The sequence below is a fragment of the Macaca thibetana genome, chromosome 7, assembly GCF_024542745.1.
Source record: "Macaca thibetana thibetana isolate TM-01 chromosome 7, ASM2454274v1, whole genome shotgun sequence".
NCBI classification, from domain to species: Eukaryota; Metazoa; Chordata; class Mammalia; order Primates; family Cercopithecidae; genus Macaca; species Macaca thibetana.
The window spans coordinates 31,873,194-31,891,765 of NC_065584.1; the positions used below are offsets into that span (position 1 = coordinate 31,873,194).

Consider the following 18,572-nt stretch of genomic DNA (forward strand, 5'->3'; position numbering starts at 1 on the left):
GATATCCAAAAATCATCATGAGGGACCCCTTGAATCTTCAGGTGAAAACAAATCTGCTTAGGTATAGGGTGAAAGTCCACAAGGCTGAGTAAAGTGCAACTATCAGAATAAAGAACAAATTAAGGAGAAGGTAAGGTGTAAGCTGAATAATTCCCAGAGTTCACATGAGGTTGCAAATTGAGTTTCCACCAGACAGAATGAAAAGATCTCACTGATCGTGGGGGTAATTTAACAGACACCCCAAGAGAGTCTTTAGTGGAGGAGCTAACCTGGGTCTAGACAAAAAGCTACTATAAACGAACCATAACAGTGTTTAAAAATAAACCGGAAAAAGATAAGCTGATCTACAAGTAACTTAAGTGCCTGACCAAAAAAAAAACAAAAAAACAAAAGGGGTTAAAGAAGACAATAAAATCCAAACACTCAACAATATAACATTTGCAATGTCTAGCATTCAATTAAAAAAATTACTGTACATGTGAAGAAACAAAAATGTGACCCATAAACATGATGAAAATCAGTCAATAGAAAGAGACCCCGGCCGGGCGCGGTGGTTCAAGCCTGTAATCCCAGCACTTTGGGAGGCCGAGACGGGTGGATCACAAGGTCAGGAGATCGAGACCATCCTGGCTAACACGGTGAAACCCCATCTCTACTAAAAAATACAAAAAAAACTAGCCGGGCGAAGTGGCGGGTGCCTGTAGTCCCAGCTACTCGGGAGGCTGAGGCAGGAGAATGGCGTGAACCCGAGAGGAGGAGCTTGCAGTGAGCTGAGATCCGGCCACTGCACTCCAGCCTGGGCGACAGAGCAAGACTCCGTCTCAAAAAAAAAAAAAAAAAAAAAAAAAAAGAGAGACCCCAAAATGACAGATAACAGAAAAAGATATTTTAAAACATTTATTATAAATATTATAACATGTAAACAAAAATGTAAAGGAAATCACGAATATAACGAAAAAGAGAAAAAGAAGACACAAAAACTGATGAAAAATAAAATATCTGAAATGAAAATTTCACTTAATAGAGGATTAGGCACTGCAGACAAAATGATGAATGACCTTAGAGACACACACAAATACAAAACCATCCCAAACTAAAGAAAGAGAGAAAAAAAAGTCTGAAAAAACATGAGCACAGCCAGATTTGTGGTAAAATATAAACTAAGTCAACATGTAACCAGAGTCTCAAAAGAAGACAGGAAAGGAGAACATTAGAAAAAAATATTTGAAAAAATAAAGGCCAAAAGTTTTCCAAATTTGAATAAAACTATAAACCCATAGATGAAGAAGCTCAATGAATCCCAAGCACAAGAAACATGAAGAAAATGACACCAAGGCACATCATAATCAAACTGCTGAAAATCAGTTGTGGCCAAGCACAGTGTCTCGCACCTATAATCTCAGCACTTTGGGAGGCCAAGGCAGATGGATCACTTGAGCTCAGGAGTTCAAGACCAGCTTGGGCAACAAGGGCAGACCCCCATCTCTATAAAAAATACAAAAATGAGTCATGCACATTGGCATGCACCTGTAGTCCCAGCTACCTGGCAGGCTAAGGTGGCAGGATAGCTTGAAGTGAAGCCCAGAAAGCCGAGGTTGCAGTAAGCCAAGATTGTGCCACTGCATTCCAGTCTGGGCAACAAAGTGAGACCCTGTCTCCAAAAAAAAAAAAGAAAAGAAAAAAGAAAGAAAAGAAAAGAGGAAATCAGTTACAAAGAGATAATTCTAAAAGCAAACTGAGAAAAAAAGACATTATGCATAGAAGAACAAAGACAATAATTGCTGTATGCTTCTCATCAGAAAAATGCAAGCCTGAAAATGACAAAAAGACATTTTAAAGGTGCTGGGAATTGTACATGAATGGTCACAGCAGCTTTCTTCAAAAGAGACCATAACTGAACACAACCCAAACGTTCTACAATAGATGAGTGGTATATTCTGGTATATTCAACTAATTCTGGTATATCCAAACAATGAAATAGTATATAATAATAATAAAGAATGAACTATTCTTCATAAACCAACACATATGAATATGAAAAACACTATGCTGAACAAAAGAGTCCAGATACAAAAGAGTACATACTGTATGATTCCATTTATGTGGAACTGTGGAAAAACTGTAATGACAGAAGGCAGATCATAATGTCTGAAGCCTGGGGTCATGTGGAGGATTGAATATAAAAGGGGATAAAGAGGGCTATGAGGGTGATGGAAATATTTTATATCTTCATTTTGGTGGTAGCAGTGGTTAAACTGGTGCCTACTGTTGCCAAAAATCATCTTCAAATTGTACATTTAAAATAGATGCATTTTACTGCATGTAAACTAGATCTCAATAAAACAGTATATTGCTTAGACATACATACAGATAAAACAATTTTTTTTTCAAATCAAAGTAATGATAAACACAAAGTTTAAGACAGTGTCGGACCCTGGGATAGGAAGCTAGTTAGGAGGGAGGCAGGGAAGTAAAAGGGAGAAATAATACACAGGTAATATTAAATTACTGTCAATAATCTAGTTCTTGGGTTGGGTAATATTAATAATATTATAAATAAACAAAATAAGAAAAGCATCATTGGGGGGAGCAATGATGACAGTGTATCACAATTAATCTAATTCTATAGACCTCAGGTAAAGAATAAAAAAAAAAAGGTAGTCACCTCACCCATATATTTCCCATGTCTCAGACGTAGGAAATATGCGAATAAATCCACCTCTCCGATCATTCTCCTCCTTCACCCTCCGTAAAACTTTGATCTAGATGAAAAATAAGATAAAATGAGTACCTATTTTGACAACTGGAGTCCATGTGGCTATAGGACAAAGGAAGATACTTATGACTCAAGAATGTGAAAGCAGCATGAAGGGAGAAATTAATTCCATTTAAAATGTTCTTCCCTAAGAAAACATTTCTCCCATCTTGAATCTTTCTCTTTTCAATGTAAGATATGAGTTTGTCATGAATATTATGAATCACTCACTACTTTTTGCTAAAACCTGTGTTACCCCACAAAAGCCTAAAATGAACTTATCTTTACCTCCTCCATTGACAGACCAAGCACAGAACCACCCAACTTCCCTGGCCCTTTCTCCCGGGCTGAGCCCACGAGGTTTTTCATTTCCGCATCACTGGCAGAGAGTGGACGGGAACGCTAAGGAGAAGAAAATGAAAATAGTAAAAAAAAATTTTTTAAGCTTTTATTATTCCTCATTATCCTGTTCATTCCCTCAACCTCATTATCTTTCCTAAGATATATAAGCTCAAATTCACAGACCACTTCCTGTAATTAATCTCAGCCTGGAACCCCGGAAAACAGATGAAAGCTAATAAACTCAAAGGCAAGAGGAGAAAACAGAATAGTAAAAGAACACTATGGGTTGAGAGAGTAAAGAGAAGAAAGAAAGAATAAGGTCTATGTGACTTTCTAAGCTAGTATTTAACCCAAACCTTGGTTTTAGAGTACATCCAATACTTCAAGGATATGGAAGTTTCTCAATACTCAATAAAATCCCAATAGAAAAATAAATAAAATAAATAAATAAATAAATAAATAAAATAAAAATCTCAATAGAAAAATAAATGTGATTTATTTCAGTGAGTATACTCTTTTCAGCACAGGAGATGAAGAATTAAGAAAACTGAGACATAAGACACAAAACCAAGGAACAATCTATTATATCTAAAATGAAAAAGTTGGGCTGTGAAATGTTTTACAATTTGTGGGGGAAATATTGAGATGAGAGTCATCAGTGACACAGAAAAGAGCTGTGGCCAAAAGGCTATCACTGTGGTTGCTGGACTTCAAGAGGTCTGGAATAAGGGTGACTACCCTGGGTACTCCAAGAAGGCAGCCAAATGGGCCCTGTTCATCACTGATCCCAGAAGAGGATCTCAGCTATTTTAGCTTCTACATGATGATGAGGGAGGTCATCTGAAAACACAAGTTTTAAGTGATTTTGATTTTATGCGAGTGGAGAAATAGGAAGGTAAAAAAGGAAGTCAGCATAAAAGCATGATAATACACTATTATTGAAATAGATGACGTGACAGACAAAAATAAGACAAATCTGCCAAGTAGAAAGAGTAAGAAAGAATTCGCCCACTATGGGTGCAAATTGTCCTCCTGATTCTTAGAAGTAACTTCAACCAGAGAGCGGCAGCCCCATTGTCACCAGGTATTATTTGTCTTTCTCTATTTGTAGAATATCTATTCAAAGGCATTTTGGTAACTAACTTTTGGCCTTTTTAGCAACACCCGTTGTTATGGACTGAATGTTGGTTTCTCTCAAAAATTCTCATGTTGAAGTCCTAACCTCCAATGTGATAGCATTTGGAGACGGGGCTTTTGGAAGGTAATTAAAGTCAGATGAAGTCGTGAGAGTGGGGCCCTGGTGTAATGGGATTAGTGTCCTTATGAGATGGTGGCCAGGCACGGTGGCTCATGCCTGTAATCCCAGTAATTTGGGAGGCCAAGGTGGGCGGATCACGAGGTCAGGAGATCAAGACCACCCTAGCTAACATGGTGAAACCCCGCCTCTACTAAAAATACAAAAAATTAGCTGGGCATGGTGGCAGGTGGCTGTAGTCCCAGCTACTCGGGAGGCTGAGGCAGGAGAATGGTGTGAACCCAGAAGGCGGAGCGTGCAGTCAGCTGAAATCACGCCACTGCACTCCAGCCTGGGCAACTCCAGCCAGTGTATGTACAAAGAAGAGGCCATGTGAGCATACAACAAAATAGAGACCTACAAGCTAATAGAAAAAAGCCTTAGAATGAAGCCTACCTTGCCCCACCTTGATCTTGGATTTCTCAGCCTTCAGACTGTGAGAAATAAATTTCTGTTGTTTAAGCCACCCAGTCTATGGTATTTTGTTATGGCAGCCTGAGCAGACTAATATATTCATGTACACGAATAACCAACCATGGATGGTTTTATCTTTGGACACAAGAGAGACCAACTAACCAATCTCCAAAGCTACCATGGGAGTTATAAAAGCTAACTTTTCTGATCGGCAACTACATGATGGATACCTATATCAAGAAAACCATGAAATCAACAGATGTAAGCAACATGTGAAGTGCAGGGGCTTTTACTGTGGTATCTTCAACATCCAGAACAATATACTGTACTTGGCATGAAGTCAATCAAGAAATATTTGTTGAACAAACAAATAAGTGAAAGTGCTGACATCAATCACGGCTAGAAGTAAACTTTGCAGAAGGATTTCGGGAAATATTTTTACTTACTCAATCTCTGGGAATACATTAAACAGTAGATGTTAAAATGAGAGGGTTTATAAGGGAAAGTTAAAAGATTTAAGAAGGAAACAAATATAAATAATATAACCACTGTTTATAAATCTTTGAAAAGTGTGAATGCTTATTTAATGTATAATTTGGAAAAGCCAAAAATATTAAATGGATAGTTTAAGGACTTTTCTCGTGACCACACACGAGATTTATTGTTTGCCAAAAAATACTTATCTAGTTCACGCATGACAGCCTCTCCGATCATAAAGCCACTGGCAAAGCCTAGTGCTGTGGCTCACACCTGTAATCCCAGCACTTTGGGAGGCCAAGACGGGTGGATCACCTGAGTTCAGGAGTTCGAGACCAATCATGGCCAACATGGTGAAACCTCGTCTCTACTCAAAATACAAAATTAGCTGGGCGTGGTGGCACATGCCTGTGGTCTCAACTACGTAAGAGGCTGAGGCAAGAGAATCGCTTGGACCCTGGAGGCGGAGGTTGCAGTGAGCCAAGACTGCCCCATTGCACTCCAGCCTGGGTGACAAAAGCAAAACTCTGTCTCAAAAAACAAACAAACAAACAAACAAACAAAACAATAAAGCCACTGGCAGTTGTCCTCTAAAGTTAAGTAGCTTTCTTACATGACACTATCTAAGGGCCTCAAATCTCAAATTACGTAAAGAGAGTGTAAGAAATAAGCATTCATGCAAATGATATGATAAAAATAGGTATTTTTATTAAGCATTTAAGAACAGAAAGAATGTTACTTAGAAGGTTAATAAACTGAAAGCTATATCAAAGTTTAATTAAAAGTATTTAAAGAAAAAGTTATTAACTATTAAACAGATTAAGAAATGCCTGGCTGTATTTAAAAGAACAGGGTTCGAATCACTATTGAATAACACCTAATGAGAACCTCCAATTCCTGGATATTGTTTTTAATGGTTTTTTAATATTCCTGGCTTCTAGAAATTGAGATAATGATGTGGCAACCTTCTCCTACTAACCTAATGTGGTTTCTCTAACCAATGAATTAGCACCCCAAAACTCTTAAAACTTCTCTGCCAATCACTTTCAAAGAGTTGTCTCCCATATACATTCACAACCACTCCTTTGTTACAGCCTACAATTCCAGGTCTAGCTACTGCGTACATATTTGTGAACTGTTTGGGGTCGGGTAGAGGCACGTAGGAATTCAGGTCTGTGCTTCTAGTTGGGGTATTTAAGCACTCTGAGAAAGGTGTATAATTCTGTGACCTGAATTACAGACACAGATAAAAGAAAAGGCAGAGAAAGAGAGAAGAGAAGAAGAAAGGATAAGGAGGACAGAAAAAAAGAAAATAAACGCTTATGAGTGTTGAGGAGACATACTTGAAGATTAAAAACAAAGCAAAGGTAAAAAAAAAAAAAAAAAGGAATCAGACTGATATGAAAGGCCATCAAGACTATCAAAAACAAGGCAAAACAGTCCAAATGCAAGTCTTTCTGCAGTTTTGCCTTTGGGCATATCAACTACATTCTCTGAGTGGTAGATATAATAAATCCACACATTTCCATGAGTTGACTGAATATACTAAGGAAATAAGGGTCCTCTGAACTTAGAGAGGAGAACCATTGCCTCTGGCTAAAAGATACATGATTTAGATATCCAGTGCTCAGATAAATTATAAACTGTCAAATTACTGTCAAGTTAAGAATTCTGCCATGCAACATGCACCAAAGATAAATTTATCAATACTACAACTTACGATTCAGAAATCTTCCCAGAGAAGAAATCTTACATATCTAACCATCATTGCTAAGGAACAACTGGCTGAAAATGTGAAATTACTGAGACAAGGAACCACCAGTCTCCACTCAATCAAAGAAGTAAGAAACAGATGTTGAATCAGAAAATGACTCTCAGCCTAAAAAAAGCTGGCAAGTACCAGTGATGAGAAGAACTTAACAAAATGTGGAATGGGGAAAAATGGCAAGATATCCTAAGAATATATCATAATTGAGGGGCAAAAATAAAATTTGCTTGACAGAGAACACATGCAAAGAATAAAAATCTCCCAATGCAGTTTTACAAAGTTTGGAATTCTTCATTAAAAGCAAAGGAACTAGAAATAGCTCAATTTATATGTGATACATTTTACCATCTAAAAAACAAAACGTAAAATCAAATTTAAAAGCAAAATGAATGCTATCAAATGAAAGAAAACAAATGGAAAAGACCACATTATCAATAAATCTGAGTGGAAATGGACCAAAAAAAATGGTTTCTGAGAGAAGGTTTAAACATATTGATAATCAGGGTATACTTCGAAACTGGCGGATGGAGGGGAGAAAGTAAGTAGGCTTGTGTAACAGTAAAAAATAAAATAAAAAGAGATATGCAACATCTAGAAATTTGGAATAAATGTAAGCCAGCAGATCTGAGAGACATGCATTGTGTTATTAAGGAAATCGGCTTTAAAAACAAACAAACAAAACTTACCAAAACCACTTATAATTATGTCTGAAAAATTGTGAAGAACTGAGGAGGCACCAGATTAGAAAAAAACCAAATGAGGTACTAATTTTCAAAAATGTAAGAAATTTGCTCCTGGTGGTTGCTGCCTGGTAAATCTAACTTGAATCCCTAGTAAAATAATGGAACAAATATTAAAAGCAAAAAATCCCTAATAATTTAGAGGATTATGGGCTTATGAAGAATAGTATGGAGAATGCTTTACTTTAAAACATGCTTTAAAAGTTTGATTTTTAGGACAAGATTTTTAAAAGGGGAACTATAGCAATATATTAAATGTCTTTGGATTTTAGAGAAGCATTTGAGAAAATTTCATACAACTTTTATTCTAAATTATATTTCCAGTTGGGGGTTAGTGCCAGAATATAACACATCAACAAAAACTGAAAACAGTGTAACTGTAAGATAAATAGCAGTGAATCAAACAAAAGAGCATTTGTGGATGATGGCAAATGTGAAAAACATGACTACAAACAGGTGAATATCAAAATAACAAGAGATCGTGACAATGGGAAAATCAAGACTCAAAAGTGTGAAGGGGAGTAAATCTTCTTAGTAAAAACTACATGTCTAGCACTTATCCTGAATATTTTACCTCTATTTTATCATTTCTTTCTCACCAGAACTTCATGTATATATTATTATCCCCACATAACAGATGTGGGAATTGAGCCTCGGAGAGGTAAGAGAACTTGCCCAAAGGTCTAATTGCTAGTTTTTGGCAGAGCTAAAATTTGAATCCAGGTCTATCTGACTGTAAAAGTCCATATTCTTTCCACAGTACCATGCAATACAATTTCTGGTGAGTGGAAAATTTGAACCATGGACATTAAAGAGAAAGGAGAAATATAGAGATAATGGTTTAAAAAGGAAAAGGCAGAAAAAGGGCAAAAACTAAGAGAATTCACAATCTGACAGCAACAGAAAAAGAAAGCTTGATACAGTCAAAAACAGAGTCAAAAAAGTCAGAACAGAGACTTTTTTTTTTTTACTTAACTCCCATGAAAATACCTGTGAAGTTAAGAGTGCTTCGTTAACAGAAAGACAATGACAAAATAGAACATTGCAAAGAACAATAAAAGTCAAAGAATTCAACTTGTATAAAGCTGGCTGACTAAAGCCAGAAAGGCTTGATGTCGTGTAAGCAAGTGTTCAAATACATCACTATTAAAGAGAGGTCTTGCTCTCCAACAAGCCTATTACAACCTATGGGAATTCAAGCAATGCAACTAGATGTAATGGAATTAAAATTGATAATGAGAAATTAAGATTAGAATTACATATCAAAGGCTGGGCATGGTGGCTCACGTCTGCAATCCCAGCACTTTGGGAGGGCCGAGGTGGGCAGATCGCTTGAGCTCAGGAGTTCCAGACTAACTTGGGTAACCATTCGAAACCCTCATCTCTATCAAAAATACAAAAAATTAGCCAGGTGTGGTGGTGTGCACCTGTAGTCCTAGCTACTCAGGAGGCTGAGGTGGGAGGATCACCTGAGCCCAGGAAGTCCAGGCTGTAGTGAGCTGCGACCGCGTCACTGCACTCCAGCCTGGGTGATGGAGTGACACCCTGTCTCACATAAACAAGTAAAAATAAATTAGAATTACATATCAAAAACACTTCTTTAGAGCCAAATGCCACAGGCTATGAAAGAGTACTCCTTTCCTAACGTACTCCTTTCAGTACATTAGTTCCAGGTATATTTAGAATATAAGCTCTTTGGAGTCAACAGCCTTATTTTGTTGTTTTTTGCCATGGGAGCAGCTAGCATACTTAGGTATTTACTAAATATAAAACACTACATATTATAAAGTTTCGAATTCTACCAACTAAGCACCAAAACTCATACTACAGAACAACATTAATCAGTTACTAAACATTAGACAAGGCATCCAGTAAGTTATTTTTCATTTCGTGGATTCACATAAACCATATAAATCACTTTATCAGAAACAGTAGCTAAGAAAGTTACAAGTCAAGCATTCAAGCTTACCAGAAATTGCATCAGAGAGTACAAATGCCAAAATAAATATATTGGAGCTTTTTGCTAAACAATAGTTGCAGTGACATATTTATATATGAGAATATCTATATCCCTCATACTAAAACATCAAATAGCAGGCACAGGACCCCCACTGCTAGCCTATTACTTCAAAAACAATTTTTAAAATCTGTGCAGAAGAAAGCAATGGTTAATCTCAAACACTGCTAACAAACACAGAAAGAAAGCAAATGCTGATCATTCAGAAAGAAAGATGTTTGTATTTCAAAGGTAGCATCTGAGACACTATTGTGGCAGAGCTTCTAAGATTTATAAACCGCAAATCACTACATATTTGAAATGTCACCTGTTAAGGAACGCAAATACAACCCAACACCCAATGTGAAAACATTTCCAGTATTAAGCTATAGACAACAGTATGTTTCGTAAAATGTCTGAAAAAAAAAATGAAGTTCATTTGTGAACTGGAAATTTTCCTTCCTGGAATATTTTGGTCAAAGTGATAGATATGCCTTTAAGCACCTGTTCATCATTTAAATTCAACAGCCTCCATCTCGGTATAATCACTATCAGGAAAAGAGGATCCCTAAGTTCCTGTATCCTCTACTCTTATATTCTATAACCAAAAAGACTTCTATGCATTTATTTTCATTTATTTTGTTAATAAACTGCACAAAAAAATAGGTACATAAAAATATGTACCATGAAAAACTAACGCTAAAAAACTTTCCATTTGGAGAATGAAAATAAAATTTGAATGAAGTTTCCAAAAGATCTAGAACTTACCTGCTTGGCCTTTGATGACTGAAACTGTGCAGATACTGGACGCTATAAAACACAGAAAAATGGAATAAACCCTTATCTTCTCCTAATATGCCTACATTTTCCATCTCATAGATCTATGATATAAAAAAGGAAAAAATAATCTCCAAGCAGAAACTAAAAGCAAGAGCCCTACACTTTGTAGTTGGAAGGTTAGAACATTTATTATCTTTCACACTGCTTTCTCCTATGCCATATATATTCCAGCTTCAACTTCTAACCACTGAGGGCACAATCCTACTGCCAGATACTGAAGATCCTGAAGTCAACTAGTCCACCTGACAAACTGGTTTCACACAGTACACATAACTAATCTACAGTTCCTTTAGGCTTTATATAAGTGTCCTGTAGGCTGCTTATGGATGAAATCATGCCATTACCTACTAATTGGCAAAATAAACATTGAATAGATTTTCTTGAGTTTGCAAAGAGTTGCCAATAAAGCTGAAAGGCAAACTAAGAAAAGGGATCAATTCATCCAAGATTGGCAATACACTACTTCTAGAAGTGAAACCTGGCAGAAACTATGTTAAAGCTGCACAGAAATGTTCATGATCCTTTACACATAATCCTGTGGTTCCTGCCACAGATACTGCAGGAAACAATTTGCAAAGGAATGTGACTGCCTAAATTAAGTTTTCCTAGTATACCTAGGTTAATCCTCTACTTTTCCTTATTAAAAATTAAAGAAAACCTTTTGATCTGTGATGATGCACTGATCAAGTACAACCCTGGTAAGTGATTTTATATCTAATCCAAGATAATAGCCTTTAAAATACAGTACACTCTGTTCCACATCCCAACATTAATTAGGGAATAATTCTACAGCATGGGGTCATAGATAGGCAAAGACTGAATCTAGCTCAAAGACATGTTATGCTTGGCCTGCAAAGTATTGTTTCTAATGAAGTGGCTGCCAATATTTAAAAGTAACATTTCTGATTTCTCTTGACAATAGGAAGATCTCATAACACCTGGCCCACACTTATGCATGAGAGTAATTAGCTAGAGCACATCAGTAAAACAGCCACACCTTTCAGATGAGGTATGCCCGCTCCAGTTTACCTCAGTCATATCACTCTTAGCTGTTTTACACCTGCCTCTATTTACTCATTTATATTACCTGCCTGCAGGCCCTCTAGGCACTTGAGTTTGAAAACCCTGTTCTAATAAAAAATTATCTGAATAAATAATAGCATATGAGTTTGGCAAACAGAAAATAGCACTACTCCAAATGAGACTAGCTAGCAAAAGGAACAAGAGGAGGAATGGGAGTGGAAGAAGGGAGGAAAAAAGTGAGGAGTAAAGGGTTAAGGTGGATTTGGGGCAGAGATAAAAGGAGAGGAGAAGAAAAAGAAAGAGAAAATGGGGAGTAGGAAGAAAAAGCTGCTTATGCCTTCAAAGAGTCTACAATCTGGCAGGAGAGTACAGAACAATTTAAAAGCAACAAATCAATGAATGCAAAACCATGTAGTATAGAAGAGGTAAATAAATGTTAAAATGAAAAGTAAAGGTCATGATGGATTTAATAAGAAAAGACTTCCAAAATGTCTGAGCAGGCAAAGCAATCAAACCAGAGGGGAATAGAAGAGCAAAGTGGATTTTTTTTTAAATAAGAAGAAATGTTAAAGGCCAAGAAACAAAAGTGGGAAATTAGCAGGGTCAAAACAGGCAGGGACTGACGAGATGATGGAATGAGTAAATGAAAGGATTAGCTGATTGGTTTAACTGGAACAAAAATGCAGAGTACACAAAGAATGAAGCAATGCTTGATTAATGATATTTTAGACAAGTATAAGTTTCTTTGGGCTTTTACCTCACTTAGCCTCAATCAATAACTCATGATCATGGAGGGTCCTTTGAGGAGAATTACTTGTAGAGAAGATACTATTTCAAGAAAGCATCTTCTTTACAAAGCTAGTCCGAAGACCAGAAAGAACGCAGTAATGACTAAGAATTAATAGGCTCCTTCTCTGTGCCTTGTTTCTGGGCATATCAATCTGAGGTGGAAGAAAGGGTGATTTTTAAAAACAGAGAGGAAGATAATGAAAAAAGAAGCCAAGAGAAAAGACAAAACAAAAAACAGGGAGTAAGTTTGTTGGAAAATGTTGAAAGCATACGCTATTAGTCACAGCTGAATATAACTGCCTCCTGTCTAGAGTGATCCCCAAATTCTCCTGCTCTAAGTGACCTCATACCCACAGTGCTTCCGTTCCCTCAGTTACATCAGCTGCCACTTCCCAGTAAGCCTCCTTCAGGCTCCCTGCTGCAGAATTGGCTTACCTGAGGTTTCTGGAAAGGGTTTCGCCTGGAAGACTCAAAGGTGGGATAAATTGGCCGGGTTGATGCCCGCTGGGCAGGATCTTGGCACACAAATCCTGAATGGGGAATGGGCAACATTAAAACCTGCCATTTTCTAAGAAATTAGCAGGTCTGGCTGCACCTTTTCTTTAGATATACAAACTCAGTTTCACTGTCATAAATATCAGAGATCTATCCTCAGGAGGATAATGCACAATTCTCCCACATGCACTCTGCTTCAACTCTGAACCACCATAACTAGAGACAAGAAAAGGGAGATATGCAGATGAATGAACCTTGCTGGTTGGGTAGCTGAAATGTGATTCTGAGTGAGAAAGAGATGCAGATTTTTGATGAACCTAAGAATAACTGCAAATCACCATTTTGAAACACACAGTTGTTAATAAAAGCAAGTTACTTTAAAGTGGCTACCTGGATGATGACTGGAAAATAAAGTTATTTTTATGAAAGCAAGTGAACAGCCTTGTCCTGTTACATGATCTACTTCTGGAACTGCAGAAGGTGGTCTATTGGCAACTTTCAAAATGGGCTTTGTAGATTATCTATGGCTTTGGAAATTGGACTTCAGCTAATTTCACTTACTTCCTAAAAAGAAGCAGATTCTCATCCAGGGAAAATAGAGTAGCTAAGTTTTATAGCATTTGTGGGTACATCAGGTACTAGTTTATCTCAAATTCATTTTATTATATCTTTTTATAGTACCTAAAAAAACCCCAACAAGCCCACAAAATACCCACCTGACTGCCCATCTCCACTTCAAAGTTTTGGCTTATCTACTTAAAATGAGATTTCTTCTTTGGGCTGCTTTGGTTATAACTACTACAGAAGGGATCACATAGAGACCAGTAGAGACTGTCTAGCAGAAATATAGCCAGTCTCCTTTGTAACAAGGCTTCTTCAGTGGGTTTTACTTTCCCAGCTTGGAGAGAAATACACCTTCTCCAGCTCTTTGCTAATTCTCTTCCTCAGCTCCTAATTCCTGTGCCCCAAGTCTCAGCCTTAGTTGTGGTTCAGCCTCAGGACAGGATGGAGCCAAAGGGCATAGAAACATAAAAACATTTCCCTGAAAATATAATTTTTTAAGACAAACCATTCAGCATGGCTTAGGAATTGCCAGTTGCCAAAACCTACGGAGTCTGACAAAATGGACGCTCTAGTTAATTTTTATGTGAGTCCAGTTCAGAAAATACTACTACTCACCTACAACAGTGAACATATCTGAAATCATACTGGCTTTAATCTTTAGGTCCAGAGGTGCATCACTAACAGAACAGAGAAAGAAAAGAGCAATTGATAAGTGTGAAGGTTAACAGAATAGCCGCCCTCTAATGGGTCCCAATATAGCAAAGTTTCCAAATGTCAATGAAGAGCAACATATAAAGCCCATAAAATCCATGGGTTGGGGTGGGGGAAAAATTCTGGGCAAAAATATGAGAAATGAAATCCTAGTGTTAAATTTGTCCTCTCTAATGCAAACGCAGCACCATCCATTGATTCTCTAACACGCAACTTTCTTTATACCAGAAGGTCTTGTGCAATTCAAATTTTGCGCAAGTCAAGAATACTGCTTCGTTAAAACTGTGGATTTCAGAGGTTCAGATTTTCAGTATGCTCTTTTATGAGTGTGCCCACCACCATTCAAATTACTTTTTGCTGCTGCAACAGTCAAGTCACATTCACATGCAAGAGAAGCAACTCTAGCCACATTGGTACTTTTTAAAGTCTTTATTGTCTGCTCTAAAACAATCTTCTTAGGCTTGCAGGCTTGCATATGGGGAAAAAAAAAAAAAAATACAAGTTATACCAAAATCTCACCAGATGGGGGGAAACCCACATGAAAACAACAACAACAGTGACCAAACACCAGAGGCCTCCCTGTGGCGGTGATGGCCACAGTGGCTTCAGTGCTGAGGTGTTCTTCCACAAACCAAACTGCTCTGGCTGCTACTCAGGGCCTCATTCTGGGGATTTCTAACTTCTAAAGGATAGTATAATATACTTTACTGGACAACCTGCAAAAGGCTGACCTGACGAAAGCTGCGTAATATCTGAAGCATCTGTAACATCTAGCTCTACACCTTACTATGGAAGTTAAGCCAAACTCTCACTCTAAAAGTAGTCAATCTGTCTTTATTTGATTCCTTGGCATTTTGCCAATATCTCTCCTTAAAAACGCAGCAGCTGGGTGGTCTTTGGCATAAATCTCTAGAGTTCTCTGTTTAGAGAAGTGTACAGCGAACAGAAATTCTGGCTGTAGCTGCAAATATAATAAGAATCTTCCCTGGTATTGAAAAATATGTTTATTTTCTTCTTGTAAACAACAGGTTAGTAAAAAAAAAATTTTTAAGTTGTTTTGAAGTTTTTGACTTTAAACTTGGATGACTTTAAACATGGGACAGGGTAAAAGGACCACATATTATCCACATAGCCCTAGATCCAGGTTTATACCTTTATAGTATATGTGGATTTGAACCTGTAAAACTTTTGGTAATGAAGGAAATATAATATCTTATGTATTTCTTGACCCTTAATAGAAGACTTACTGTTTAAAAAAATACAGGGGTAAAACTGAATGCAAGAATCATCCCTTAGAAACCTAATAAACAGGAATCATATAATTGTAAATTGACTAGGAAGACAGAGATTCATGGTTGTCATATGCACTTTGATATTATGCCATAAACCAGTTAATTTAAGAACGTCTGGTTATCTCTATCTAATAACTAGGAAAAAAACAGTCTTCTAGTGCCAAAAGAAATGATCAAAAAAAAAAAAAAAAAAAAAGTGCTTTAAGTACTACTTGAAGATTTGTCCTTTTCTAGTTGATGGAACTGACTTACCAGGCCAAAGAAGGAGAGAGATTCACTTCCAACAACCATGGCTTCAGAGTAGCATCTATGAGCACGTCAAAGCCATAGAGTTCTAGAAATACAACACAACACAATATACAAGATCATTTTCCATGCCACAACCACACAAAGATCTAGAAGACTCAATCTCATAACTCCCAGGCCTAGAAACTCACTAAGTATAAGTAGTGAGTAGAAGTAGAAGCAGAGAATCTTTCAAGAATCTCTCAAGTTCAAGAGAAATTAATCAAGCTCTAGGAATAAGAAAACAATGCTATAAAATTCCACTGTTTTTATCATGCACTGTCTATTGATGTTCCTAAATCCTACACAGAAAGCAACCTGACTCTAGAATAGTTAACAAGCAGGATTCTGCTGTGCTTATGGGCACAAAAAAAAGGGTGGGTGGGGAGGAATGAAACAAGCACAACCAATACCAACGCTGCTTTAGGCCTGCTCTGAATTTCCCGCCCCCCAGCCCCTCTCTGCCAAGTTTGAAAACAGACTTCTCCTGAAGGCATTTCTCTAGAATCCTTCCATCACATTTTCTTAAACCAAGATATGGCTTTTGCAACCTAGGTCAGGAAGACATCTAAATGTATTTATTCTTTCCCCTCTCCTACAGTTTCAATTTCCCTTTGAAGACAGAAAATAAAACACACTGGCCCAACATGAACCGAAGGACAGACAAGAAAAGAGAAAGCCAGTGGTGGCAGAGCACAGGTGCGACAAGATATCTTGCACCACTGATATTATTTAAGAAGGGTGGGAGCCAGAGATCAAGTTTTTGGATTCTGTATTGATTCTCTTTCTTTACCTTCCCAACTGTTGCAAAGAGAAAGCAAGACCCAGAAGCAAGTTTTCTTTCGACAATGCCTGGTTTCATTTAACAAGTTCAGGGATGAGAGGTTAACTTTGGAACCCTTCATATTATTAGTGAGACTTTCTCTACAAAAATAACGGTACAGTCCTTTGTGTGTGTGTGTGTATGTGTATGTATATGTGTATATATATATTTTTATATATATATATATATAACATCACTCCTAAACATCCCATCCTGTGACCCTCAAAAATGCTGCTTATATTTTTTCTCTAGAAGTAAACACTACCACACTACCTTCCTTACTGTTTGATCAGAGGTCACAGACCTGAGCTCACACCCACAGAACACAACCAGGTATTTTCCAGAAATTAATTCTGATACAAATTTCCTTGCTTCAAGAAGGATTTTTAAATTTATCAATACTCTCAGAAAACAAAAAAATAGACTCTAAAAAGATGGCTCCCAAAACTGTCTTCTAGAACACAGGAAGTCTGAAGTTACATGATGTATTAAGAATCCTAGAGTAAGGCCGGGCATGGTGGCTCATGCCTATAATCCCAGCACTTTGGTAGGCTGAGGTGGGCAGATCATGAGGTCAGGAGTTCAAGACCACCCTGGCCAACATGGTGAAACCCTGTCTCTACTAAAAATACAAAAATTAGCTGGGCGTAGTGGCGGGCGCCTGTAATCCCAGCTACTCGGGAGGCTGAGGCAGGAGAATCGCTTACAACCGGAAGGCGGAGGTTGAAATGAGCCAAGATCCCGCCACTGCACTCCAGCCTGGGTGAAAAAAAAAAAAAAAAAGAATCCTAGAATGGGAATCTAGAGACCTTAGTTGTCCCCATGATTCTACACTGTGGAACTTGGAGAAATCATTTCTCTTTCTGAGATTTTGTTAGCATCCTTTGGTTTCCTTTAGCCTCTTTATTAATCACTGTTTGTCAATATCTAGATGCTATTTACATATATATGGCAGTATGAACTCAGTTAGACATGCATATTCTAAATCCTCTAGGGAAAAGTTACCATGAATGAATTGGCTTCCATAGTAATTATACGGGATTCCATTTAATTTGCAAAAATCATCACAAACTATACAAGAGTTTGAGATGGGATCACCTTCAAGTAACTATACAAAATTTATATATTACCTATAGTTTAAAATATAAAGAAAAGGAAGCTATTTCACCTATCTTCTTTTCATAGAATTCATAGCTTTTAACGGCTAATACATTCTTCTGAATAGCCGATGTAATCTTCAGTAATCTTGTAGAATATTGCCCCTTTAACCTGAGAAAAATCATTTGTGATATAGCACTAAATAAGGCATTTAAAAGGAAAAATCTACTTGCAAAATCTACAAGTCCACTTTAACATTTTATATAAGCGAGAGAACACAACATTTGATTGAAGAAAAAGAGTACTCTCTTCATTGTTTAAAAGCTGAAGCACAGGATTCAACTGTTTCATAAAGTGGTAATATTATTAATAGTAAGAAGAACAGGGTGAAAATAATGATTGATGCACATATTGATCAGGCTTGCAGAATCAACTACAAATGAAGACAAATTTGAATCAGATTAACAATCAATGAAACCCACTATTTAATTATCTTGCATTAAGCAGCTACAGGTTTACTTAACCATTTCCCCAAATCAGAGGCAAATTCCAATAATCTCAGTTGACAGGCGGAGAACCACTATTCTGGGAAATACGAGGGGGGAAAAATGACCTAGAGAGAAAACATCCTTCACAAAGCTAAATTAATTTTCATTTGGATGACTAAATCATGTTACTGCTAAACAACCTCTATGGAGAGGGTACCCAAACTAAAAAAATCAAGCCTCGAATCTAACTACATCTGTACACATCCCAGGCTTGGACCTACTATCATTTAAGAGTTGGAGAAGAAATATATATTGGTATGTGACAGCATTATAACATAGTGCAAAACCCAGCTCACCTCTAAGGCTGGCATTAGGAGA

General features: G+C 37.2%; 2 protein-coding genes across 15 annotated transcripts in view; one reads left to right on the plus strand and one right to left on the minus strand.

Moving 5' to 3' along the window:
* The window catches only part of TTLL5 (tubulin tyrosine ligase like 5), a 291,140-nt gene that overhangs the window by 205,728 nt on the left and 66,840 nt on the right, over nucleotides 1-18,572 (minus strand). For 10 of the 14 annotated variants that reach the window (XR_007727547.1, XR_007727546.1, XM_050798672.1 and 7 more), the window contains 6 exons: nucleotides 15,753-15,834; nucleotides 14,113-14,174; nucleotides 12,874-12,968; nucleotides 10,555-10,596; nucleotides 3,044-3,157; nucleotides 2,671-2,762 (listed from right to left, as the gene is read on the minus strand). Coding sequence is in view for 12 of the 14 variants with exons in the window: in XM_050798672.1 (XP_050654629.1) it covers nucleotides 2,671-2,762; nucleotides 3,044-3,157; nucleotides 10,555-10,596; nucleotides 12,874-12,968; nucleotides 14,113-14,174; nucleotides 15,753-15,834 (487 nt within the window). In the remaining 2 variants the exon portion in view is untranslated. The remainder of the gene's footprint in view (nucleotides 1-2,670; nucleotides 2,763-3,043; nucleotides 3,158-10,554; nucleotides 10,597-12,873; nucleotides 12,969-14,112; nucleotides 14,175-15,752; nucleotides 15,835-18,572) is intronic. The other 4 variants (XM_050798671.1, XM_050798666.1, XM_050798669.1 and 1 more) reach the window with 1 other exon arrangement.
* The window catches only part of ACYP1 (acylphosphatase 1), an 820,450-nt gene that overhangs the window by 112,267 nt on the left and 689,611 nt on the right, over nucleotides 1-18,572 (plus strand). The gene's annotated exons all lie outside the window — the stretch shown is intronic.